At 42.7% G+C, this 27,099-nt stretch overlaps 1 protein-coding gene across 2 annotated transcripts in view; it reads left to right on the forward strand.

The window, feature by feature from the left end:
* Positions 1 to 27,099, forward strand: part of LOC132402201 (xenotropic and polytropic retrovirus receptor 1 homolog) — a 444,705-nt gene that overhangs the window by 32,449 nt on the left and 385,157 nt on the right. For both annotated transcript variants that reach the window (XM_059984917.1, XM_059984920.1), the window contains exon 2: positions 21,884 to 21,935. In XM_059984917.1, the coding sequence (XP_059840900.1) occupies positions 21,884 to 21,935 (52 nt within the window). The remainder of the gene's footprint in view (positions 1 to 21,883; positions 21,936 to 27,099) is intronic.

Here is a 27,099-nt window from a genome sequence, read left to right on the forward strand (position 1 = left end):
CTAGTTCCCTGGACATGTTATGCCTCTTTAGTTTTGGTATGTTTGTCCTTATCAATATATAGTGAATAAATGGTTAAATTTGTGTAAGAGTGGCTCTATCTTTAATAAATAGTTTTAAAATCAAAGCAAGAGGCGGAGAGGGAAGAAGTAAAAGCATCTCGGAGAGAAGCCGGTTTTTTTTAACTGATTGGGGAAAAGCGGCTAGACTGCACAAGCATGTGACGTAGCACACCAAAGGTTTTAAAAGGAAAGGAGTTTTTCAACGGTCTTTTAAATCAAAGCAAGAGGCAGAGAGGGAAAAAGTAAAGGCATCTCGGAGAGAAGACTTTTTAAAAAATGATTGGGGAAAAGAGGCTAGACTGCGCAGGTGTGTGACGTAGCGCACCAAAGGTTTAAAAAAAAACTGCCATATACAGCAGCCATCGTCGTAGCAGCCATTGTCGGAGTGGACTGAGGCAGAGTGGGATGGCTTTGGCTCAACAGGCTTCAGCGAGACCAATTTCTTTACTCAGAGAGTGGTAGCTGTGTGGAATGAGCTTCCAGTAGAAGTGGTGGTGGCAGGTTCGATATTGTCATTCAAAGTAAAATTGGATAGGTATATGGACAGGAAGGGAATGGAGAGTTATGGGCTGAGTGCAGGTCGGTGCGACTAGGTGAGAGTAAGCGTTCAGCACGGTCTAGAAGGGCCAAAATGGCCTGTTTCCGTGCTGTAATTGTTACATGGTTATATGTGGATATAGTTACACCAGGACCAATGAGCTTGATTTGTTTGTCTATTCTCTGCCTATTTACAACTCTAATGTATCACAGCTTCGAAAGGGTGTAAGGAATAAACATAAGAACGAGGTTGGAGGTAACATCGGATGCATGGCAACTCTGGCAGGGTCTGCAAGACATTACTTCCTACAAATCAAAACCCAATAGTATGAATGGCAGCTACCAGTGGGTTTAGAAATAGTAAGATAGCGCAGATCAACATGTGGCTGAAGACATGATGCAGGAGGGAGGGCTTCAGATTTATAGATAATTGGGCAGTTTTCCAGTGAAGGTGGGACCTGTTCCGGAGGGACAGTTTACATCTGAACTGGAGGGGGACAAATATTCTTGCAGGTTGGTTTGCTAGAGAGGCTCCCGTGGATTTAAACTAGATACAGGGGGGAGGGGAACCAGAGTGTAGGAACAGATGTATGCAAGAAGGAAGAAAAAGATAGTAAAGTTGTTTGCACTGTTAGAGGTAAACAGAGAGGAAGGGGTGGAGAATTTCTTAAATGCATTTATTTTAATGCTAGGAGCACTGTAAGAAAGGTGGATGAACTTAAAGCATGGATTGATACCCGGAAATATAATGTCGGAGCTATTAGTGAAATATGGTTGCAGAAGGGTTATGATCGGCAACTAAATATTCCTGGATTTCGTTGCTTCAGGTGTGATAGATTTGGAAGGGCAAGAGGGGGAGGTGTTGCATTGCTTGTCAAAGAAAATATTACAGCGGTACTCTGACAGGATAGATCAGAGGGCTCATCTAGGGAGGCTATTTGGCTGGAATTGAGGAATGAGAAAGGTGTAGTAATACTCATAGGGGTGTATTATAGACCAACTAATAGGGAGCGAAAATTAGAGGAGCAAATTTGTAAGGAGATAGCAGATATTTGTAGTAGTTTTTTGCAGCAATACATAGAGGTACCAACTAGAGAAGGGGCAGTGTTGGATCTTCTGTTATGAGATGAGATTGGTCAGGTGAAGGAGATATGTGTTGGGGAGCACTTCAGGTCCAGTGATCACAATGCCATTAGTTTCAATATAATTATGGAGAAGGATAGGACTGGACCCAGGGTTGAGATTTTTGATTGGAGAAAGGCTAACTTTGAGGCGATGCGAAAGGATTTAGAAGGAGCGAATTGGGACAATTTGATTTATGGGAAGGATGTAATAGAGAAATGGAGGTCATTTAAAGGTGAACTTTTGAGGGTACAGAATCTTTACGTTCCTGTTAGGTTGAAAGGAAAGGTTAAAAGTTTGAGAGAGCCATGGTTTTTAAGTGATATTGGAAACTTGGTTCAGAAAAAGAGCGAGATCTACAATAAATATAGGCAGCTTGGAATAAATGAGGTGCTCGAGGAATGTAAAAAGAATCTTAAGAAAGAAATTAGAAAAGCTAAAAGAAGGTGCGAGGTTGCTTTGCTAAGTAAGGTGAAAATAAATCCAAAGGGTTTCCACAGTTATATTAATAGGAAAAAGATAGTGAGGGATAAAATTGGTCCCTTAGAGAATCAGAGTCGACAGCTATGTGTGGAACCAAAAGAGATGGGGGAGATTTTGAACAATTTCTTTTCTTCGGTATTCACTAAGGAGAAGGATATTGAATTGTGTAAGGTAAGGGAAACAAGTAGGGAAGTTATGGAAACTATGACAAAGCAGAGGAAGTGCTGGTGCTTTTAAGGAATATAAAAGTGGATAAATCTCCAGGTCCTGACAGGATACTCCCTAGGACCTTGAGGGAGGTTAGTGTACAAATAGCAGGGGCTCTGACAGAAATATTTCAAATGCCATTAGAAACGGGGCTGGTGCCAGAGGATTGGCGTATTGCTCATGTTGTTCCATTGTTTAAAAAGGGTTCTAAGAGCAAACCTAGCAATCATAGGCCTGTAAGTTTGATGTCAGTAAATTAATGGAAAATATTCTTAGAGATGGTATATATAATTATCTGGATAGACAGGGTCTGCTTAGGAACAGTCAACATGGATTTGTGCGTGGAAGGTCATGTTTGACAAATCTTATTGAATTTTTTGAAGAGGTTACTAGGAAAGTTGACAAGGGCAAAGCAGTGGATGTTGTCTGTATGGACTTCCGTAAGGCCTTTGACAAGGTTCCACACGTATAGTTAGGAAGGTTCAATCTTTAGGTGTTAACATTCTAGTAAAATAGATTCAAAAATGGCTGGATGGGAGATGCCAGAGAGTAGTGGTAGATAACCGTTTGTCAGGTTGGAGGCCAGTGACTAGTGGTGTGCCTCAGGGATCTGTACTAGGTCCAATATTGTCATATACATTAATGATCTGGATGATGGGGTGGTAAATTGGATTAGTAAGTATGCAGATGATACTAAGATAGGTGGCATTGTGGATAATGAAGTAGGTTTTCAAAGCTTGCACAGAGATTTAGGCCAGTTAGAAAAGTGGGCTGAAAGATGGCAGATGGAGTTTAATGCTGATAAGTGTGAGGTACTACATTTGGTAGGAATAATCCACAGGACATACATGGTAAATGGTAGGGCATTGAAGAATGCAGTAGAACAGAGTGATCTAGGAATAATGGTGCATAGTTCCCTGAAGGTGGAATCTCATGTGGATAGGGTGGTGAAGAAAGCTTTTGGAATGCTGAGCCTTTATAAATCAGAGCATTCAGTATAGGAGTTAGGATGTAATGTTAAAATTGTACAAGGCATTGGTAAGGCTAAATTTGGAGTATTTTGTACAGTTCTGGTCACTGAATTATAGGAAAGATGTCAACAAAATAGAGAGTGCACAGAGAAGATTTACTAGAATGTTACCTGGGTTTCAGCACCTAAGTTACAGGGAAAAGTTGAACAAGTTAGGTCCTTATTCTTTGGAGCATAGAAGGTTGAGGGGGGACTTGATAGAGGTATTTAAAATTATGAGAGGGATAGATAGAGTTGACATGGATAGGCTTTTTCCATTGAGAGTAGGGGAGATTCAAACAAGAGGAAATGAGTTGAGAGTTGGGGGCAAAAGTTTAGGGGTAACACGAAGGGGAATTTCTTTACCCAGAGAGTGGTAGCTGTGTGGAATGAGCTTCCAGTAGAAGTGGTGGTGGCAGGTTCAATATTGTCATTCAAAGTAAAATTGGATAGGTATATGGACAGGAAGGGAATGGAGGGTTATGGGCTGAGTGCAGGTCGGTGCGACTAGGTGAGAGTAAGCGTTCAGCACGGTCTAGAAGGGCCGAAATGGCCTGTTTCCGTGCTGTAATTGTTACATGGTTATATGTGGATATAGTTACACCAGGACCAATGTGCTTGATTTGTTTGTCTATTCTCTGCCTATTTACAACTCTAATGTATCACAGCTTCGAAAGGGTGTAAGGAATAAACATAAGAACGAGGTTGGAGGTAACATCGGATGCATGGCAACTCTGGCAGGGTCTGCAAGACATTACTTCCTACAAATCAAAACCCAATAGTATGAATGGCAGTGATGCTTCACTACCAGATGAACGCAACACCTTCTATGCCTGCTTTGAAAGGGAGAACGCAACTAAAGCTGTGAAGATCCCTCCTGCACCTGATGACCCTGTGAGCTCCGTCTCAGAGGCTGATGTTAGGCTGTTTTTAAAGAGAGTGAACCCTTACAAGTCAGAAGGTCCCAATGGAGTACCTAGTAAGGTTCTCAAAACCTGTGTCAACCAACTAGTATTCAAGGACTCTCACTGCTCCGGGCAGAAGTTCCCACTTGCCTCAAAAAGGCAACAATTATACCAGTGCCTAAGGAGAATAATGTGGGCTGCCTTAATGACTAACACCTAGTAGCACTCACACAACAGTGATGAAATGCTTTGAGAGATTGGTTATGATTAGCCTGAATTCTTGCCTCAGCAAGGACCCGGACCCATTGCAATTTACCTATCGCCACAATAGGTCAACAACAGACGCATTCTCAATAGCTCTCCACGCGGCTTTAGACGATCTGGATAACATAAACACCTATGTCAGGATGCTGTTCATCGACTGTAGCTCAGCATTTAGTACCATCACTCATACAATCCTGACTGAGAAGCTGCAGAACCTGGGCCTCTGTACCTCCTGCTGCTGCTGCTAAGTTACAAATTTCACGTCACATCCTGGTGATAATATACCTGATTCTGATGTTAAACCTTACTGGTGAGTTAGTTATTGGGATCTATTCTAAGGAACAATCTATTTTTGTTTATTTTTTAAAAAGCCAGTTTAAGCAGGGACATTCATTAAAAGGGACTAAACTGAAGTTTTTAAATACAAGGATGGTTGATGAGGAAAAGATAAGAATTAACTGTGGATACTGGAAATCTAAAACAACAATCAGAAAATGTTGGAAATACTCAGCAGGTCAGGCTGCATCTGTGAGTAACAAAACAGACTTAACAGACTTCAACCTGAAATTTTAACTTTGTTTCTCATTCAACAGATCTAGTCCAATATGCTGAGTATTCCCAGCATTTCCTGGTTTTGTTTCAGGGTAAGTGGAATTAAGCATTTGATGTAAACTACACATCACAGCCCCATAAGGCCACGTGACTGAAAAAGTAAAAGATCATAGGATTCAAGTTAAATCGGATATAAAATTACCTCAGCAACAGGAAGTAAACTGATAAGTGATTTTGTACCTAGAAGGCTGTCAGCAATGGCCTTCCACAATTTAGTCGCTTGCTTTTGGTGATTTTTGTTAGTGACTCAGATTTAAATGTAAGGGTATGAAGAGATTTTCAGATGATGCTAATATTGATTGATAATGAGAAGGAAACTGAAGGAAGTAATGGGATGATGGGGAGTGGGAACCAAACTGAAGAGACTGGGGAAGAGGTGGCTGGCTCACAAATAGAGGAAGCTTGGAGACGGTGTGTGAGGGAGAATAGTTAGGTTACAGAGAAGGGACACACTCAGATATACGGTTTCAGATGTGTCTATTTTAACGCAAGGAGTATTGTGAACAAAATGGATGAGCTTAAGAGCGTGGATCAGTGCTTGGAGCTATGATGTGGTGGCCATTACAGAGGCTTGGATGGCTCAGGGACAGGAATGGTTACAGCGGGATATTGATAAGATGTAAAACTGGGCTGAGAAGTGGCAGATGGAGTTCAACCCAGATAAGTGTGAAGTATTTCATTTTGGTAGGTCAACTATGATGGCAGAATATAGCACTAATGGTAAGAGGGATCTTGGGGTCCGAGTCCATAGGTAGCTCAAAGCAGCCACGCAGGTTCACCCTGTGGTTAAGAAGGTGTATGGTGCATTGGCCTTCATCAATCATGGAATTGAATCTAGGAGCCAAGAGGTAATGTTGCAGCTATATAGGACCCTGGTCAGACCCCATTTGGAGCACTGTGCTCAGTTCTGGTTGCCTCACTACTGAAATGATGTGGAAACCATGAAACGGGTGCAGAGGAGATTTGCAAGGATGTTGCCTGGATTGGGGAGCATGCCTTATGAGAATAGGTTGAGTGAACTCGGCCTTTTCTCCTTGGAGCAAAGGAGGATGAGAGGTGACCTGATAGAGGTGTATAAGAAGATTGATCATGTGGATAGTCACAGGCTTTTTCCTAGGGCTGAAATGGCTGCCACAAGAGGACACAGGTTTAAGGTGCTGGGGAGTAGATACAGAGGAGATGTCAGGGGTAAGTTTTTTATGCAGCGTGTGGTAAGTGCATGGAATGGGCCGCCAGCAATGGTGGTGGAGGCAGATATGATAGGGTCTTTTAAGAGACTTTTGGATAGGTATATGGAGCTTAGAAAAATAGAGAGCTATGGGTAAGCCTAGTAATTTCTAAGGTAGGGACATGTTCAGCACAACTTTGTGGGCCAAACGGCCTGTACTGTGCTGTAGGTTTCCTATGTTCTATCTGGATAGTTTGGTTGAAGGATGGCAAAGGGAAATTAATTCAGAGAAGTGCTAGATAATAAATTTAGGGAGATACAACAAGGCGCAAGGTTAATTGGAACACTTCAGGACCAGTATATTTTGGCCAAATTTGGTGGCTGCCTCAATTACTGAAATTTCATGGAAATAGTTAATAAAGGTATAAAATGACAAACTATCATTTAAATGAGTAATAGATTATGAATTTCAATGAAAGACAAAACAAATTAGAACATTACCAATACTACCACAATACTATAAAATTGTGTATTAATTCCTAGTATTTATCAACAGATGAATTCATCCAGTGTACGCAGCCATATTATTTTGGATTGACTGTAAATGAACAAAACAAGTGCAGACACCTCATGTAGATAATGGACTGCCTTCATATAATGCTTTCAATGAGTTAATCCTCCAAATCTTCATTTTCATTTTAATATTCATGATCATTGTCAATACTTTCAAATTCTTCAGTTTCTAGTTCGTTGAAGCAATGAAATAGTTTCATTTTCCACTCCCAGCTGTTTCTGGCATCTCCAAGCCTGAGTCCCTGAGTGCTGAGTGCAGTGAACAAAACAGTTCTGAATTGTCTTCCTGCTTATTTCTCGCCAACTAACAGTGACAAAAGTCACTACTTTCTCAATATAAACACATGCAACTGATCCCATTTAAAAACTAATATAACGTCTTAAGCCACACAAGTGAGCATGACTAACGCTAGTTAGAAACTGTTCAGCAAGTCACCTGATCCAATTAAGCAGCACAATGTCCTAAAAAAAACAAAGGGAATTCCAGCTACTTTTTCGATTAGTTTTTGTTCTTTAGGTGTTGCCCCAAATAAGCAGCTGTCCTGATCAACCAATGGTCCAATTAGCCAGAATCTACTATAAATATTGAATGAGATGGTCCAACAGAGGGACCTTAGATCCATATATCCTTATAAGAGAATGAAAAGATTAAAAGAATATTCAATCTTGGATGAAAGATAAACTACTAAAGCAGGAACATCTGCTCTTGTAGTCAAGAGCAGACATTCAACTGTACAAAGCATTTGTTAGGCCACTGCTAGGGTACTGCGTATAGATCTAGTCACCATGTTACAAGATGTGATTGCATTGGACAGGATGAAAGAGAGTATTTTAGGATGTCCATAGGAAATAGACATACATTAGATAAATTAGGGATGTTTACTTTGGAACAAAGGAAGATGGGGGGAGACATAACTGAGGTGTGTTAAAATTAAGAGGAGCCTGAAAATTAGCACAAAACCAAGAAACAAAACAAGGAATGCATCGACAGCACTACTGAACTGGAGTTAACTACCTGATAGAACAGTAGAGTCAAGACCCCACAAAATATTGAAATGGTACATGAATGTAGGGTTCCAGACCTAGTCTGCAAGATGAAATTACGTATTCTGGTTCCATCTACTGCACACACCATTAGTCAAATAGAGATTTGTTTTGTAAATTTTCTGTAATTCAGATGTTCTCAATGCATAAGCATGGAAGTTTGATCTCAAAGTGGATGTCTCCACTGTTTCTGCTGCTGTTAAGTGTCAGTATTTGCTGATATTATCATCCATTTAATTTTTCCTGGTTTCTAATCACTGCAAATTCCACTTCAAAAGTCTATGCAAAGCACATAGGCAAATCACAAATGTATCATCTAGCTCTGTTCATTCAAGACTAACCACACAATCCAGGCCTTAAAAACCCAAGACATTGGAAGTATTTAACTTTGCTATAAACAGATAACTTGGTTGGTATACTGAGTTCACAAATTCACTTGCACAATCCTCACTGGTAAAACTGCATTGGAGAAACTCAACCATTTCTAAAGATCAATGGTTTTCTAAGAAGGTGAAAATCTTTAGGATTTTCTTTAGGATTCCAACTCATTCTGAATGCTCCACTAAATATCATTTTTCTTTTTACATTTATAGATACGTACAGGCAGATGTTTAGAATTCCACCTTCTAAAGCGCGTAAAAATTTGTTCAGAGCAAAATATTAAAAGTTGTACAATATAGCAGCAATAAAGTTCACGTGCATAATTGTCTGTAAACTGTAACTCAGTAAGTATACAGTCGGCCCTCCTTAACCACAGGTTCCGCTTGCACGGATTCAACCAACCACGGATCAGGAAAACCCGGAAGTTCTCTCTCCAGCACTTGTTGCTTGAGCGTGTACAAACTAATTTTTCTTGACATTATTCCCTAAACAATACAGTATAACAACTATTTACATACATTTACAGTGTATTAGGTTATGGCGACCCACTTTCTACGCAGGCGAACTGGCTCACAAATAGCCAGCGCGTGGGGAGAGACTTTGGTAATGCACCTCTGACGTCATTTCCGCCCGGAGAGGGCAGGCGCTGGGGATTAAATGCCAGCACCACGAAGTTTGAATAAACTAGTCTCGAAACGACTTACCGACTGCGTGTCGTTGTCTCTCGCTCTGTATGTAGTACATCGCCACATTGGTGACCCCGCCGGTCCAAACAGGATTTGGACCAAAGATGACCGACTCTTCAGCTGTTCACGCAGTTTTGCTAAAACTGCCAACTTTCTGGACGCTGTGACCATGCGTGTGGTTTAGCCAAGCAGAAGCCCAGTTCCAGATTTGGCAGATATCTTCTGATTCCATGCGTTACTATCACGTGGTGTGCGCCTTTGACCAGGAGACGGCTGCCCAGGTTGTGGATTTCACCCCCGGAAGAAGGCAAATATGAAACATTCAAAACGCTGCTCATTGGGACCTTTGGCCTCTCATGGCGTGAGCGGTGTGCCCACCTGCTTCACCTGGATGGTTTGGAAGACAGGCTGCCGTCAGTATTGATGAACGAGATGCTGGCCCTGGCTGACGGACAAGCCCTGCCTCATGTTCAAGCAAGCGTTCCTAGAACAACAGCCCGAGGACATACATCTGCTGCTGGCCAACGCAGATTTCAGCGACCCCCGGAAGGTGGCGGCCTGGGCAGACGTGCTGTGGTCAGATTACCGGGCCGCGTGCCCAACAGCAGACCAGACCAGGCCCGGCAGGGGGGCAAACAACACAGAGACAGCAGTGAGGAGGACAGTGAACAGTGGTGTTTCTACCACCAGTGGTGGGGCACAGAAGCCTGTCGTTGTCGCTCGCCCTGCAAGGGCCAGGGCCAGAGCCAGCTGCCGCTAGTGGCTATGGCAGTTGACCACCAGGACAGCCTCTTGTACATCTGGGACAAACAGTCGGGACACTGCTTCTTGATCGACACCGGAGCAGAAATCAGCGTCTTGCCCCCGAAAGGGTACGACACCCGCAACAGGAAGCCAGGATCCACCCTGAGGGCCGCAAATAGCAACACGATACGGACCTACGGCAGCCGTACAGTGCAGCTGCGGTTCGGTGCCAGCCGGTTCATGTGGGACTTCACACTGGCCACCATGGCCCAAAACACTCCTGGGGGCAGACTTCTTGCGAGCTCACAGCCTGCTGGTTGACTTGCACGGGAAAAGACTGGTACATGCCGAGACCTTCCAGACGTTCTCCCCGGGTGAAGCCAAGTTGCTGGCCCCACACCTGGACTCCATCACATTGTGGGACAATGAATTCACCAGAATCCTGGCAGACTTTCCATCAATTCTGGCACCGCAGTTCATGGCAGCCATGTCCAGACACAGGGTACAGCACCACATCCTGACCCAGGGACAACCCATCTACGCCCGCACACCAAGACTCCCCCCGGAAAAGCTCCGCCTGACAAAGGAGGAGTTCAAGAGGATGGAGGAATTGGGGATCGTACGGAGGTCTGACAGCCCATGGCCCTCCCCCCTGCACATGGTGCCCAAAGCAGCCAGGGGTTGGAGACCATGCGGCGACTGCCGCAGACTGAACGAAGCTACAACTCCAGACTGCTACCCCGTGCCGCACATACAGGACTTTGCAGCAAACCTGCACGGGGCAAGAATCTTTTCCAAAGTAGATCTCATCCGGGGATACCATCAAATCCCGGTGCACTCTGAAGACATCCCCAAAATAGCACTCATCACCGCGTTCGGCCTGTTTGAGTTCCTCCGAATGCCGTTCGGCCTGAAGAATGCCGCCCAGACATTCCAGCAGCTAATGGATGAAGTGGGACGTGACCTGGACTTTGCGTTCATCTATTTGGACAACATCCTTATAGCTAGCAGTAGTCGTCAGGAGCATCTGTCCCACCTCCGCCAGCTCTACTCTCACCTGAGTGACTTCGGCCTCACGATCAACCCGGCCAAATGCCAGTTCGGTCTCATTACCATTGACTTCCAGCGCCACAGGATTACCAAAGATGGGGCAACACCTCTGCCCGCCAAGGTAGACGCGATCCGCCACTTTACCCAGCCCAACACGGTCAAAGGCCTGCAGGAGTTCGTTGGTATGGTGAACTTCTACACCGTTTCCTCCCTTCAACAGCCTGTATCATGCGCTCTTTGTACACCCTGATGTCGGGTAAAGGCAAGGACATTACTTGGGACGAGGAGGCTGCGGCCACTTTCATTAAAGCCAAGGAAGCCTTGGCAGATGCCATGATGCTGGTGCACCCCAGAACAGACGTTCTGACCGCCCTCACAGTGGACGCATCCAACACAGCAGTCGGTGGGGTGCTGGAGCAACTCATCGAGGGGCACTGGCAACCGCTGGCGTTCTTCAGCAAGGACCTACGACCAACCTAACTCAAGTACAGTGCCTTCGACCGGGAGCTGTTGGCACTGTATCTGGCAATCGGGCATTTCAGGTACTTCCTAGAAGGTACTTCTTAGTTCACCGCGTTCACGGACCACAAACTGTTGACCTTCAAGAAAGTGTCCGATCCCTAGTCGGCTCGCCAGCGGTGACATCTGTCCTACATCTCTGAGTACACGATGGACATCCAGCATGTCTCGGGAAAGGACAACATCGTGGCAGACGCATTCTCCAGACCAGCTATCCAGGCCTTGTCCCTGGGGGTGGACTATGCAGCACTGGCAGAGGCGCAGCAGACAGACGATGAGATGCCCAGCTACAGGACCGCAGTCTCGGGTTTGCAGCTGCAAGACTTTCTTGTAGGCCCAGGTGAGAGGACCCTCCTGTGCGACGTGGCTACTGGCCAAACTTGCCCCATCATCCCAGCAGCCTGGGGGCGGTGAGTTTTCGACTCCATACACGGTTTGGCGCACCCATCTATCAGGACAACTGTCCGGCTGGTCTCCAGCAAGTTCGTGTGACACGGACTTCGCAAGCAGGTCAGTGAATAGGCCAGAACGTGCGCACAGTGCCAAACAGCCAAGGTGCAGCGGCACACTAAAGCCCCGCTGCAGCAGTTCGAACCCACCCACCAGAGGTTCGACCACATTCATGTGATATCGTGGGCCCCCTACCAGTGTCACAAGGAGCACGGTACCTCCTAACTATGGTAGACCGGTTCACGAGGTGGCCAGAGGCAGTCCCGCTCAGCGACACATCTACCGATTCCTGCGCCCGAGCACTGATCACAACCTGGGTAGCACGCTTTGAGGTACCAGCCCACATTACCTCCGACAGTGATGCCCAGTTCACCTCCAGCCTGTGGTCGGCTATGGCCAGCCTGTTGGGAACGCAGCTACACCACACAACTGCCTACCACCCACAGTCGAACGGACTAGTGGAACGCTTCCACCAACACTTGAAGTCGGCTCTCATGGCCCGCCTGAGAGGATCTAACTGGGTGGACGAGCTTCCCTGCTTGGAATTCGCACAGTGCCCAAAGAGGATCTGCACGCCTCGTCGGCCATGTTGGTGTACAGCACACCCCTGGCCATCCCAGGAGAGTTCATACCAGCCCCAAGGGGGGGCAAGAGGAAGAACCTGCAGCAGTCCTGGACAGACTACGCGAAAGGCTCAGCAACCTGGCCCCCGTACCGACTTCACAGCACGGACGGACCCCGACCCATGTACCCAAAGACCTGCAGAACTGTAAGCTTGTGTTTGTACGAAGGGGCGGACACCGGGCACCGCTACAGCAGCCGTACGAGGGGCTGTACAAGGTGTCCACGTACGTTCTGGACATTGGGGGGGGGGGGGGAGAGGAGGTTTTCACAGTGGACCAACTCAAACCAGCCCATGTGGACTTGGCACAGCCGGTCGAGGTTCAGGCACCGTGGCACAGAGGCAGACCTCCCAAACAAAGGCTGATCCAGACTGTGGACATTGGGGGGTGTATCGCTGGTTCCGGGGGGGGGGGGGTTATGTGGAGACCCACTTTCTATGCAGGCGAACCGGCTCACAAATAGCCAGCGCGCGGGGAGAGACTTTGGTAATGCACCTCTGATGTCATTTCCGCCCGGAGAGGGCGGGCGCTAGGGATTAAATGCCAGCGCCGCGAAGTTTGAATCAACTAGTCTCGAAACAACTTACCAACTGCGTGTCGTTGTCTCTTGCTCTGTATGTAGTACATCGCTAAAAGGTACTATAAGTAATCTAGAGATGATTTAAAAGTACTGGTAGTCCCCGGGATATGAACAAGTTCCGTTTGAGTCCATTTTAAGTCAGATTTGAAGTCGGAACAGGTACATCCAGTATTATTTAGCGTCAGTCAAATGTTTGTCTTAGTATATAGTATACATTTTACTTTCTATGCATATAAAACACTGAAGAAACATATGTAGTTCAATAATTAAACCACTGTGTTGCTCAGTAATAATTGTAGCTTTCATCGGGGCAGGACTTTTCACATGCTCCACTAAAATTGTTCCAATCATTGACAGAGTATAGCCTAACGCTTTTCCAAAGACCAATGGCGTTTCACCTCTTTCCGATCGCTTTATTACTTCCACTTTATTTCAATCATGATTGTGATTATTTTCGTGAACAGAAACACTGCAGATTCAGAGCTGCACTTGCTCCTAAAGACCACCACACTGAGACAGGCTAAATAAGGGACTAGAGCATCTGCAGTTTTTGGTTCAGTGGGGGATCCCGGAACCAATCCCCCGTGGATAAGGAGGGCTGACCGTACTGTCAAAGGTGAATACTGCCTTATATAGGGCACGGACAACACATTAGGTGAAGCATTGGCAATAAGGGATTGAAGTCAGTCTTGATTACTCTAATTCTGTCTTTAATCTATACCATTACTTTTGAACAATGTGTCAAAATGGTTGTTATAACATGTCTAGTGTGATAGTGTAGTGGGTAGTGGTTGTCGTTCTCATTTTCAGTTTCCACCGCTGGCTAGTCTTGTGAAAAGAAGTCTCATGTAAGCCTCTCCCTGCCAGGACATAGCTTCTCCATTAGCAAGCCTCATGTTATGTCTCCTCAGTGGCGACACATGGAAATCACCTTTCTGGCTCTCAGCTTCATCACACCCCCTCTGGTCTTCTCCTTTCATTTCGCATTTTCCCCTCCCCCTCCTACTTTCAAATCTCTTACTAACTTTCCTTTGAGTTAGTCCTGACGAAGGGTCTCGACCCGAAGTGTCGACAGCGCCTCTCCCCGATAGATGCTGCCCGGCCTGCTGCATTCCACCAGCATTTTGTGTGTGTTGCTTGAATTTCCAGCATCTGCAGATTTCCTCATGTCAGCCACTACATATAGCTTTGGCCTCACAAAAGATTTAACTTCATTTATCATGTGGGATTGCAGAGCTTCATTCTATCATCAAGAATCCTAACTATCGGAGACTTGCCTTCTTCTTGTTCCTATCATCAGAGTGGTGGCACAGGAGTCTGAAGACCCATAATCCACAATTCAGAATCAGCTTCTTCCCTCCCACTATAAGATTTCTGAAAGGTCCCTTTTTATTGCACTATATATTTGGCTTGCTGCCTTAGAACATCAAATTTCACGTTATAAGACTCAGTATGTCAGTCATCATCCAGGGAAAAGAATAGAGAGTTGATGTTTCAGGCCAAGACTCTTCATCAGGTACCAAAACCTTGAGTTGATATTCTTTTCTATCAATGTTGCCTGACGTGCTGAGTTCCTCCAGCATTTTGTATCAGTTACACTGAATTCCATCTGCAGAATCTCTTGAATTTAAAAATTCATGTTATATAGAATACTGATGACAAACCTGATTCTGAACTACAGAAACTCTGTTGATGTAACTTATAGTAACTGAAACAGCCTGACTCAGGAATCAGTCATGCATTTTGCAGGCACGTGAATTATTGCGAAAAACTTCAGGAATACAGTTAATGACCATGTGAATACACTGGCAGCATATTTTCAAGTCTCCATGAAAAATTTATTATTCCTTCCTCCTCCATTTAGAAACATAGAAAAATTACAGCACAATACAGGCCCTTCGGCCCACAAAGTTCTGCCGAACACGTCCCTACCTTAGAAATAACTAGGCTTACCTATATCCCTCTACAGTATTTTACTAAGCTCCATATACCTATCTAAAAGCCTCCTAAAAGACCCTATCGTATCGGCCTCCACCACCGTTGCCGGCAGCCCATTCCACGAGTTCACCACTCTCTGAGTAAAAAACTTACCCCTGACATCTCTTCTGTACCTACTCCCCAGCATCTTAAACCTGTGTCCTCTTGTGGCAACCATTTCAGCCCAGGGAAAAAGCCTCTGACTATCCACATGATCAATGCCTCTCATCACCTTGAACACCTCTGTCAGGTCACCTCTCATCCTCATTTGCTCCAAGGAGAAAAGGCCGAGTTCACTCAACCTATTCTCATAAGGCATGCTCCCCAATCCAGGCAACATCCTTGCAAATCTCCTCTGCACCCTTTCTATGGCTTCCACATCCTTCCTATAGTGAGGTGACCAGAACTGAGCACAGTACTCCAACTGGGGTCTGACCAGGGTCCTATATAGCTACAACATTATCCCTTGGCTCCTAAATTCAATTCCATGATTGATGAAGGCAAAAACACCGTACGCCGCCTTAAGCACTGAGTCGACCTGTGCAGCTGCTTTGAGTTACCTATGGACTCTGACCTCAAGATCCCTCTGATCCTCCACACTGCCAAGACTCTGACCATTAATACAATATTCTGCCATCGTATTTGACTTACCAAAGTAAACCACGTCACACTTATCTGGGTTGAACTCCATCTGCCACTTCTCAGCCCAGATTTGCATCCTGTCAATGTCCTGCTTTAACCTCTGACAGCCCTCCACACTATCCACAACACCTCCAACCTTGGTGTCATCATCAAACTTACTAACTCATCCCTCCAATTCCTTATGCAAAGGTAAAAAGACCCTGTTGGGAGTTGTATACAGGCTTCCAAATTGTACCTAGGTTCTGGGGTACAAATTACAATGGGAGATAGAAAAGACATGTAATAAATGTTATAGTAACAGGGGAGTTCAATATGCAGGTAGTTTGGAGAAAATCATGTTGGTGCTGGATCCCAAGAGAGGGAATTTGAAGAAGTCCTTAAGATGGCTTTTTAGACTAGCTTGTGGTTGAGCCCACTAGGGGAAAGGCAAATCTAGATTGGGTGTTGTGTAATGAACCAGGTTTAATTAGAAGATAAAAGAACCGTTAGGAGACAGTGATTATAATATGATTGAATACACCATGAAGTTTTGAGAGAGAGATTATAAAGTCAGATGTATCAGTATTACAGTAGAGTAAGGGGAATTACAGAGGCATGAGAGAGGAGCTGGGCAAAGGTAATTAGAAGGGGACACTAGCAGTGATGACAGCAGAACATCAATGGCTGGAGTTTCTGGAGGCAACTCAGAAGATCCAGGATTGTTGCATCTCAAAGATGAAGATGTATTCTAAAGAGAGAATGAGGCAACTGTGGCTGATCAAGGGAAGTCAAAGACACCACAAAAGCAAAAGAGAGTGTATTTAATATAGCAAAAATTAGTGAGAAATTAAAGGGTTGGGAAGCTTTTAAAGCAGGAGTGAGTGACATTGCTATTACTGAGGAGGTGCTTGGGAAACTGAAAAGGGATTCAATGGGTTTCAATAGGTATATTTAATGTCAGAGAAATCCTGAAATTCTTTTTCTTCGCAAACATCCACAAAAACAGAATCACAATCAGGTTTATTATCACTGGCATGTGACATGAAATTTGTTAACTTAGCAGCAATAATTCAATGGAATACATAATCTAGCAGAGAAAAAATATAGTAATAATAATAATAGTAAATAAATAAATAACATATATATGTTTATTGTATGTATATAAAAAAAGTGAGGTAGTGTCCAAAGATTCAATGTCCTTTTAGGAATTGTATGGCAGAGGGGAAGAAGCTGTTCCTGAATCGCTGACTGTGTGCCTTCTGGCTTCTGTACCTCCTACCTGATGGTAACAGTGAGAAAAGGGCAAGCCCTGGATGCTGGAGGTCCTTAATAATGAACAATGCCTTTCTGAGACACCGCTCCCTGAAGACGTCCTGGGTACTTTGTAGGCTAGCACCCAAGATTTACAACTTTCTGCAGCTTCTTTCAGTCCTGTGCAGTAGCCCCTCCATACCATTCCAGTCAGTAATGCTGCCAACAGAGGAGTGCCCCAAAGAATGAATGACAGTTAAAACGTCAGAACCCCGGCTCCCCCCTCCCATGCAGCAAAGCAACGATTCCCCCCACCAGCAAGAATGCATCAGTACCGTCCACCGAGCACTCAAGCGTGCAGCTAAGCATCAATAAAGACACAGGCTAGCAATACCCCAAAAATTACTTGTTCACCCAGTCATTCAACATACCACAAGTCCTCTGTCTTCCTAATAAGAGAAAAAGAGGTGTCCTCATTTCACAGCGAGAGGGGAGACATAACAAATAACTCACTGATTTATGATGTTAAAAGCTTGTTATGTTGCTTTTTACGAGCTCTGTGCCCAAAGAGCGCGTACCAAAAAGGCACTGCACTCCTGACACACAACCCCCAGCAGCTAACCTGTTCCATGCTCCCCCATGATGCTTCAGTCAGGGGTACTGGCCTAGAATCAGCATTTCTCCAGGTCCACGAACATCCAGAAAACTGAAGGTGCACATGCCTTCCAGGCCACGTCCTTGGGAAAGCAAAAGAGCTGGTCGTGAAGCCCTGTGAGCGGCTCCCATTCACGCAAAGAACTGAAGTCAGAGTGCAACTCACGTCAGGATATTCAAAAGAACCTTGAAAAGAGGGGGGAAGGGAAAGAAATTCCAGTAAAATTGAAGCACGTGCAAACACAGCAGTCTCTTGGGGACCAGCCAAAGGTGTTTTCTTTTTTGTAAAATTTGTTTTTTACAATCCTAAGACAATTCTACTCCAAGAGCATTGAACACTGAAGGGCTACTCTATCAATGTGCTGCTTGTTGATCATAGTAGCTGGACCGTGTAAGTGGTGGATGTTGAAGGGGCCTGCTGAAGCTGGAATGGTGGAGAAGGAACTAGTCAAGGTGTCAGAGGGGCTGGTCGGGATATCTGAGGAGTCGGTTTGGGTATGGAGGAGACCGTCAGGATATTGGAGGAACCAGTTGGGGTTTGGAGGAGCCCGCCGGTGTGTTGGAGCAGCCCATTGGGATGTTGAAGGAGCCATTGGGTATGGAGGAGCTGACTTGGCTGCAGGCCATGTTGCTCCCGCTACTGAGAAGCATTGAAGCTGGTGCAGTATAACTGTGGAGATTGTCTCAGACATTTCACTTGCAACTGTAAGACTCTGTTGGACAATGATAATGTAGTTGCCACAGGCCTGTTATTCTTGTCTGGTGGAAGGACAGATGACATGGGATCTGTGCAGCCTCAGTTGTAGTAAGAACTCGGCTTCAAGCCACGGGCTTGCTTGCTGCTGCAGACCAGGTGAGAAATGAGGAATCATTTACAGTATGGCGTCCGAGCTTGGTTGGGGCTTGGCCTTTTCCATCAGTGCTGCCCTCACATGTTTGAGCGCTGGAATGACAGGTTGGATTGCGTGCATCTGTACACTGTTGGGAGACAGTACCATCGATTGCTGGATATTGTCACTCAGGGTCTTGGACCAAATATATATTTTTAGTGAGTGAATATTCTTCTCTGCTTGCTATTTGAATTGTGTTGTTTGCTGTTTTGAATGTTACGCACTATGTCTGAATGCTGTTTTAAATAAGGGACACTGTCTGTATGGTTTGAATGATAATTAAAAGTGATTTGATTTGAAGATATGTATATAAGTCACCTGGACCAGATGGACTACACCCCAGGGTTCTGAAAAGGTAGCTGAAGAGATTGTAGTAATGATCTTTCAAGAATCACTAGATTCTGGAATGGTTCCAGAGGACTGGAAAATTGCAAATGTTACTGAACTCTGCAGAAGGGAGGGCAGAAATAAGGAAATTATAGGCCAGTTAGCCTGACTTCAGTGTTGAAGTTTATTATTATTTAAAGATGAGTTTTCGTGGTACTTGGAGGCTATGATAAAATAGGTCAAAGTCAACATGGATTTCTTAAGTGAAAATATTGTGTTACAAATTTGTTGGGATTCTTTGAGGAACTAACAGGCAAGATAGACAAAGGAAGGTCAGTGGATGTTGTCTACTTTGATTTTTAGAAGGCTTTTGACAAGATGCTGCACATGAGGCTGCTAAACGAGATAAGAGCCTATGATACCACAGGAAAGCTACTAACATGGATAGAAGATTGGCTGACTGGCAGGAGACAATACTTGTGAATAAAGGGAACCTGTTCTGGTTCACTGCTGGTGACTAGTGTTCTACAGAGGTCGGTGTTGGGACCACTTATTTTCATGTTATGTGTCAATGATTTGGATGATGGAATCGATAGTTTTGTGATCAGTTTTGTGAACAGCGATTCAGATTATTATACAGAAAAATATCAGATACATGTGTGTTTTAGGTTTGAATTTTCCAGTTAGTTAACACTATACATCGGATGTTTTTCAGCAAATTGCTGCCTTTAACATTTTTTTTGGCAATTTGCAAAATGACTACATATCTCATTGGAATATATTATGCTAATAAGTAGGAATTTTATAAAGAATGCTGAAAAAGTGCTTTGTCCACAAAGCATTTCACAAAACGCTTGAACTGTCATGCTTAGAATTTTCATGGCATGAGGTACTGTCATTTAGGTGTAACTAACAAGGTATTCGTGAATAGTGAGTGACTTTGATTTTGTTTTTAAGAAGTTGATTATTTTAAACTTTTTAATCACTTAACAAATCTGGGCTTCTGGCAATGTCAGCATCCATAACTGAACTGCTAGTATCCTGATAAGATACTGCCGGAGTAATATTCGGCAGAGGCTCCCAGGAATTAGGACTGGTTTCAGATTGTGATTCCAAGCTGGTGTTTTGCTTGATTTGTAGCAGTACGGCATGTGGTCATGCTCCCATGTTCCTCTTGTCCTTGAGTAGCCTGAGGAACTGATGATTGAAGATGTGACAATAATGCAATCTTCTTTGTCCTGTAAAATTAACTTCTTGAGTTGTTGACATTGCGTTCATCAAATGGAGAGTTTCCTATTACACTCCTGCTTTGTACCTTGTTAGATAGTAAAAAGGCCTTAGGTGCCATGATTGAATTATTTATTGCAGGATATACAGCTCTAATCTGCTTTTGTAATCACAATTTTTTGAGGCTTATCCAGTTGAATTTCTGGTTAGTAGTGAGCCCTAGGCTTAATGGGTTGGGGGAGGAGATTTGGAAATTATAATGCCATTGAATCCAATGAGGATAGCTATTCTCTCACTTGTTGCAAATGGCCATTGTATGGCACTTTAGTTCAATTGTTATTTGCCACTTATCTGATCATTCCTGAATATTGGCGAGATTTCATGCATGGATGGCTCCACTTGCCGAAGAGTTGTTAAATGAATAGAGCATTGTCCAACCATTAGCCGGTATTTCTACTTGTGACCTTGTGAGGTAGGAATGTTTTTGTTGGAGGAATTGAAAATGGCTGGGTCATTTCTGTATCAGAATCAGATTTAATATCACTGGCATATTTCGTGATTTTTTTTAAAACTTCATGGCAGTAGTACAATGCAATACTTGATAAATATTGAGAAAAATACTGAATTACATGAAGTATATATAAGCCTATTAAATAGTTAAGTTAAAACAAGGAGTGCAAAAAACAGAAATAAAAAAGTAGTGAGGTAGTGTTCATGGGTTCAAAATCCACTTAGAGATTGGATGGCAGAGAGAAAGAAGCTGTTCCAGAATTGTTCAGTGTGTGCCTTCAGGCTTCTATATCTCCTTCCCAACAGTAACAGGGCATGTTCTGAGTGGTGGGGATCCTTATTGATAGATGCCACTTTTCTAAAACACTACTCTTTAAAGATGTCTTGGATACTATGGAGGCCAGTACCTGTGATGGATCTGACTAATTTTACAAGTTTCTGTAATTTATTTCAATCTTGTGCAATTTATTTCAATCCTACTCTCCCTGCTTCCCATACCAGCTGCTGATGCAGCCAGTCAGAATATTCTCTGCAGTACATTTGTAGAAGTTTTTGAGTGTTTTAGTAATCAAACCAAATCTCTTCAAACTCTAATGAAGTATAGCCGCTGCCTTGTCTTCTTTATAGCTGCATCATTATGTTGCATCATTAGGTCCTCAGAGATACTGTCACACATTTTAAGATGAAAGATTTTGGCAATCAGGATACAAATTGTGCAAGTTAGACAATGAGATTAACTATATTCAAATAAACAGAGGTTTTGAGATGGGAAGTACTAAGATGCTCTTGGGAAGACTTGAGCAGATGAGAAGATGCCAAGCATCAAGAAAACAGCTAGAAAGTAGCCAGTCTATTAGAGTATTAAGTTTGAAATTCAGGAGGGAATTAGAGTAGAGAGTTGGAGGTATTATATAAAACCTGGCATGGCAGGGCACAATGAGTGGGAATGGAGGATGTTTACAGAGACCAGTGACCATCGTAAGTGGAGGACGGGCCAGATTGAGAGGTTATACAGAAACGGGGAAGATATATATCAGAAAATTCCTACTACCAGACTCTCTACCCAGTTGACTCAGGTAAAGATAGCCCATAGCTTGGTTATAACCTGCTCTGATGTTTGAAGGCTCTGCTGTTCTTGTCTATTTTATAGTGCATTTACTTATTGTCCTTTCTGTGTCTGTGCATATAAATGGAGAGGACTAGGATAAAATTATAATTATAAACTGGGTTTTAACTAAGAAATTTTAAGCCATAATTCTTTACTAAAGAATTTGAGCTGTAAATCTATCCTAGTTGAGATATCATAGTGACAGTATGCTGTGTATTATAACTTGCATTGAAGTTAGATTTTCAATACCTTCTGTTTATATTTAGAGCAAGCATTTAATGAGAAATGTTTTGTATTGTAGGCATTCAAAGAGATGCTATATGCAGCCCAAGACCAAGCACCATCTTTAGAAGGTAATGATTTTCATATTACTCTAATGATGAACAAAGCTCTTTTTTATTGCTTTTGATGCATAATGTTATATAGACATCCCCATTTATGAGGATTATTCAGAATCCAACATCATAGTATCAGGAAAAAGAAAATAGAATGCATGGAATAAGAAAGGGGAATATGCCAGTGCTGAACAGAATTTAATTTTAATAATTGTAGTATGTTTACTATTCAAACCAAAATAATTTTGATTAATACTCTTACAATAGCACATTCTTTCACAAATAATTATTTCATCATTTAGGAACAAATTCAAAAGGAGTGATGTAAATGATAGTTGTGAATGAGATGCACAAGAGAGCAACTATGATGTAATTTCTTTTTAACTATATGTTTTGGAGCTGAAGATAGTAACCAGATTCTCAGAAATAAACTTTATACCAGGCTGGTGGTTTGAACTGAGAAGAAACAAAGGCGAATGTTTTGTATTGGCTGCAAAATGACCAATAGAGATGAATGTCATATGTTTTAGAGAGATGAAAAGTAAGTGTAACCCTCTCACCAGGGCTCATCCACCATCTTGGCTCATTAGCTCTCTCTGCTAACAGCCACGTAACTCAGTGTTGAGAAGACCACCTTACATAAGCAAAATACATCTAGGGTTGGTATGATTTGGGATTCAATCAAACCGGCAGGTTGGGATGTTCCAATTAAAGGATGTTGATTGTGGCGAATGCTGTGTTAATGCTGCCCATACACAGTTATTGGTCACCAAGAAATGACAGATCACGCACCAGTATAAAATTATAAAGGAAGTATATTTACCTATTTTCAACTTTATCAAGCAGTTAATAGAAAAAGAAAGAAACAGTTAACCAGTCTGAAAGTACAAATAAATGTTGGAGCTCATTTCTGTAGTAGCTGTGTATATCAGTTTATGCACGGCACAGCATTCCTATCACCAACCACAGGTAGAACTTCCCTTTTTGGAATCCTTTGTCTTGCAAAGCACTTCTTATACCAAGGTCTCTCCTTTGATTGGCATTTGGCAGACCTTGTGCCCTGCTCTGCAGCTCCTGCCAAAAGACCCCAAACCAGTGCAGCACTCTCAGATGTTCCACTGGGCAGAAAGTTATGACACGTACCAAGATAAGCCTGATTGGCTGACACCACGTTCCAAATGTGGACAACATGGCTCCTTGTCTTTAGCTGAAGCCAAAGCACTCATCCTAGAAGGAAACACTGTTTTTACTAACAGAAAACTTGCTAAAATAAAAATACCTCACAGCATACCAGTAGAAATCTTAACCCAAGGCATTACATAAGGATGCATTAAATTTGACAGAATAAAAACAGACATTGTTTAACTCTTTTTGTGACCATCTATTCCCTATTTTTGATTCCTTTCAAATTTCAGCTGAAACAACCATGGACTTGATTCTGTTCCTTTGGTCTACATCTTAAACTTAGAAAAGGTGGCTCTAATCAGTTTTGAATTTCACTGTGCTATTTACAGTTAGATTTGGAAATGGGTGGGGTATTTCCCTACTCAGTCCAACCAATCAGTATTCTCATCAGTGGAGCCTCTTTACCCAAACATGAGGATCCGTAGATAATAAATTAATGTAGGAGGCTGTGTCCCGGCTGACTTGGCCCAACGTTTCTACAAGTTTCTACTTTACCAGTACCTTTAATGAGGAAGATTTGCTAATGCTGCAGTTCTTTATGTTCTCATGGACCTGCAGACTCTGCCTCAGATGATGCAGGATGTGCTTGATGGTGGGTTTTTTTGTAAAAATGGTGCATTCTTTTGCCATTTTCCATGAATTATTTCCTCTGTCTTTTAGGTCATCTCTTGCCGAGGTACTGCAGGGTACAAGAAACTGTAGATGCTGGACTTTGAAACAACAAAGATCTGCTTGGAGGAACTCAGCTGGTTGAGCAGCATCTGTGGAAGAAAGAAAGCTGGTGCTGAAGCAGGTTTTGACTCAAAACATCGATAGTTTCTTTCCTCCCACAGATACTGCTCAACCCGCTGAGTTTTCCAGAAACAGCTAATTCTAGAATCTGGTATTGGACGTGAGACCAACAAGACCTGTACCTGAGCTAGCTCAGTATTATTAAAATATTAATAATGGGGCTGATTGTTTTTGCTGGGTTGCTGAAATTGCTTTGCTTATCCTGCCAGTGGATTTGAAAGTTTTTATGGATTCAGCATTGGTGGTATATCTGCATTGCATTAAGGTGTTTTGTGTCGATGGTCCAAATCTGTGAAGTGTAGAAGAGGACAGTGATCACTGCAGCCTGCTTAACAATCAGCTTTGTGCCAGTTTGAGACTCTTGAGCTGCACGTGTTCTTCTGTCTGGATTTTCAGTATTTGCAATATTGTATTGAAGTTGATGGTAATTTTTAATTCATTGTTACCTGTCTTGCTGAGCAGTGGCTCCTGACATATGCAAAGTAGTTTGTGTTTTCCAGGTAGAATGGATACATTTCTATGGCAACCAAACCTGAAAAGACTTCTATAGACCCTCAGTTGGCAACACCGAGATGATGTTTCATGGTAGATGCTGCTGCCTGCATTTTCTTGGAGTTGTTACAAGGTGCAGACTATTTTGTCCTTTGATGGACAAATGGCACATGCATTTCATGGAGCAGCTCTCTGACCCCATTAGTAGTGGTGATGATATTTACCATGTTCCTTAAAGAAGGTCACAATTGTAGTATCTCTGAATTTACCTGGCATATCATCATATTCCCAATTGTGAGGAATAAGGTGGTGAATTTATCACTAAAGCTATTCTCTGCTAGTCTTTAATAGGGAGCTCAAGGGCTTGTGTGTTTTTTAGTTGACAAATGATCTTTTAAACTGTTGCTCTGCAGAAAGCCTAGGCTGAACAACATATTATAAGATGGTTGGGCAGCAACTTGTCAGGGATAGTATGGTTGAGAAATTCTGGAAAAAGCCTTTTCTAGTGGGTTTTAACTAGCTCTCTGTATTTGACAAAGTTTCCTCTGTTCATGGCTATTAGTGACAACACTCAGGAACCCAAATTTGTCATTATTATCAGTGTCATGCTGAAGATTTGGTACGATGTTTAAAATTTTGACAAACTATTATAGATGGTTCACTGAACAGTTCCTACAACCTATTGGCTCACTTTCAAGTAGTCTTCATGTCATGTTCTCGATATCCATCCATACATCTTTTCTTCTGTATTTGCTCAGAGTGTTGCCTTTTGCATGTTGGTTGTTTATCCATCCTGTTGGGTGTGGTCTTTCTTTATGTTGCTTGGATTTACTGTGAATACCAGCAAGAAAACTAATATCAGGGTTGTGTATAGTGACGTATATGTACCTTGATAATTTTACTTTGTACTTTGACTTACTCTATCTCCTGTATTCTTTCCATCCAGTATTTGTTTTTTATATATCACTGGTTGCCTTTTGGACTTCAGATTTCAGCTGCTTGTACAGCTGTTGCTATTCCCTTGAGTTTTTGGGGGATGTTATTTTTTTAAATGATCCAATATCTATATCATTACATTTTTCTTACAGCATATTTTAACTTAAATCTTTCACAGTAAAAGGAAGAATCGGTAATAATTGAAATATGAAATATTAACGTTAGCATTCATAAAGGAAGAAAAAACAAACTACATAATATGATGAGATGATTGAATTCACCTTGATCCATACACTCAAACCAAGACATATTTGCTAAAATGTGTCTGCACTTCACTATTCTAGCCAGTTACTTCCCCATTCTGGACAAGTCTGAGCTCCCAGATCTCTTCCCAGAAATAAGTCTTAAGTGCCCTGTGTTATCCTTTTCTTCTGAAAGACCTTTCCTGATTAATATTCTAATTTTAATTACATTTTGTATAGCTCGCCCCAGTGTGCTTTTTAGTTCCTGATGATTTAATTTTTAACCATTACTTGAACCCCCAGCTTAGCTTCCAGAAGTTATCACAACATGACATGGCTAAAATGCAAGTTAAGATTACTTGAAATGATATAGAAGCTCAAAGTGCACAAGTCTGACTTCTAATGTTTAATATTATTTGAAAAGAAAACTTGAAAATAAGACAAAAGGTGTTATAAGTACTCTACAGTACAGGCAGTATCTGTTTTTAGGTGAATGACCTTTCATTCAAAGTAGAAAAAGTTAGATTAAAATTTAAGATGCACACAAAGGTGTGGAGAAGCCTATGTTCTATATATAACTGTCAGGATATGTTTTGACATGACCTTGACTTGTTCCAGGCAATCTAGTTTGAGAGTTACTGCACCAAGCACAAAATGCTGCCTTCAGTAAAGGAGGTGCTGTTTGTATTTCTACCACTGTCTAATCATCTATGCTTGCAGCAACAGAAAGAAACTTAGATTCTTGAGTTTGTGATGTTGCTGCTTTAAGGAGTAGTAAGACCGTAACCATGTGTAAAGGAAATAGAGATCAGTGTTTGCTAGCTAGAATAAAGATGGTAATGATGATGCCATCCGGTGGATGTGCTGTATACATTGGTGAGTTCAAAGGTTACAAACATTTGACCAGTGTATGAAACACAAAGAAATACTCTTGAAGGCTATCAAAATCATGTAGAGAAGACACAACAGAGAAGATGTGAGCTGAGGAGAGAGTTATTTTTTTTGGTGACAGATATTATAACGTGAACTATAGATAAGATAGAAATAGCTTTTGAAGGGACAAGTGAATCCATCCACCACAGTAATTTCGTGAAATTTCACTGGATTATGGGCCACAGCTCTGATGCAACCATGGCTTAGATCAGAATTGATTTTTTTCAAAATCACATGCACATTGAAATGTACTGTATAGTAAAATACGTTGTTTGCATTAGAAAAACCAACACAATCTGAGGGTGTGCTGGGGGCAGCAGAAGTGTCATCGCACACAACACAGAGCAACAGCAACAAAGCAAACCCCCTTCCTACCAACTCATCACTTCCATGCACGCAGATAGGCCTCCAATCCCAGGACAGGCCACTCCAGTCCTCTGATCTCCAGACTCATACCTCCAACCTCCGTACTTGCCAACCTAGGGACGTGTCTACCATGGGTGCATATTCTGTTTTTTCAATTGGGAATGTAACTTTTCTTCTTGATAACCATTCATTTTGGTTGAATATGTTAACATTGTGCACAAATATAGTGTCAATCA

The sequence above is a fragment of the Hypanus sabinus genome, chromosome 11, assembly GCF_030144855.1.
Source record: "Hypanus sabinus isolate sHypSab1 chromosome 11, sHypSab1.hap1, whole genome shotgun sequence".
In the NCBI taxonomy this organism is placed as follows: domain Eukaryota; kingdom Metazoa; phylum Chordata; class Chondrichthyes; order Myliobatiformes; family Dasyatidae; genus Hypanus; species Hypanus sabinus.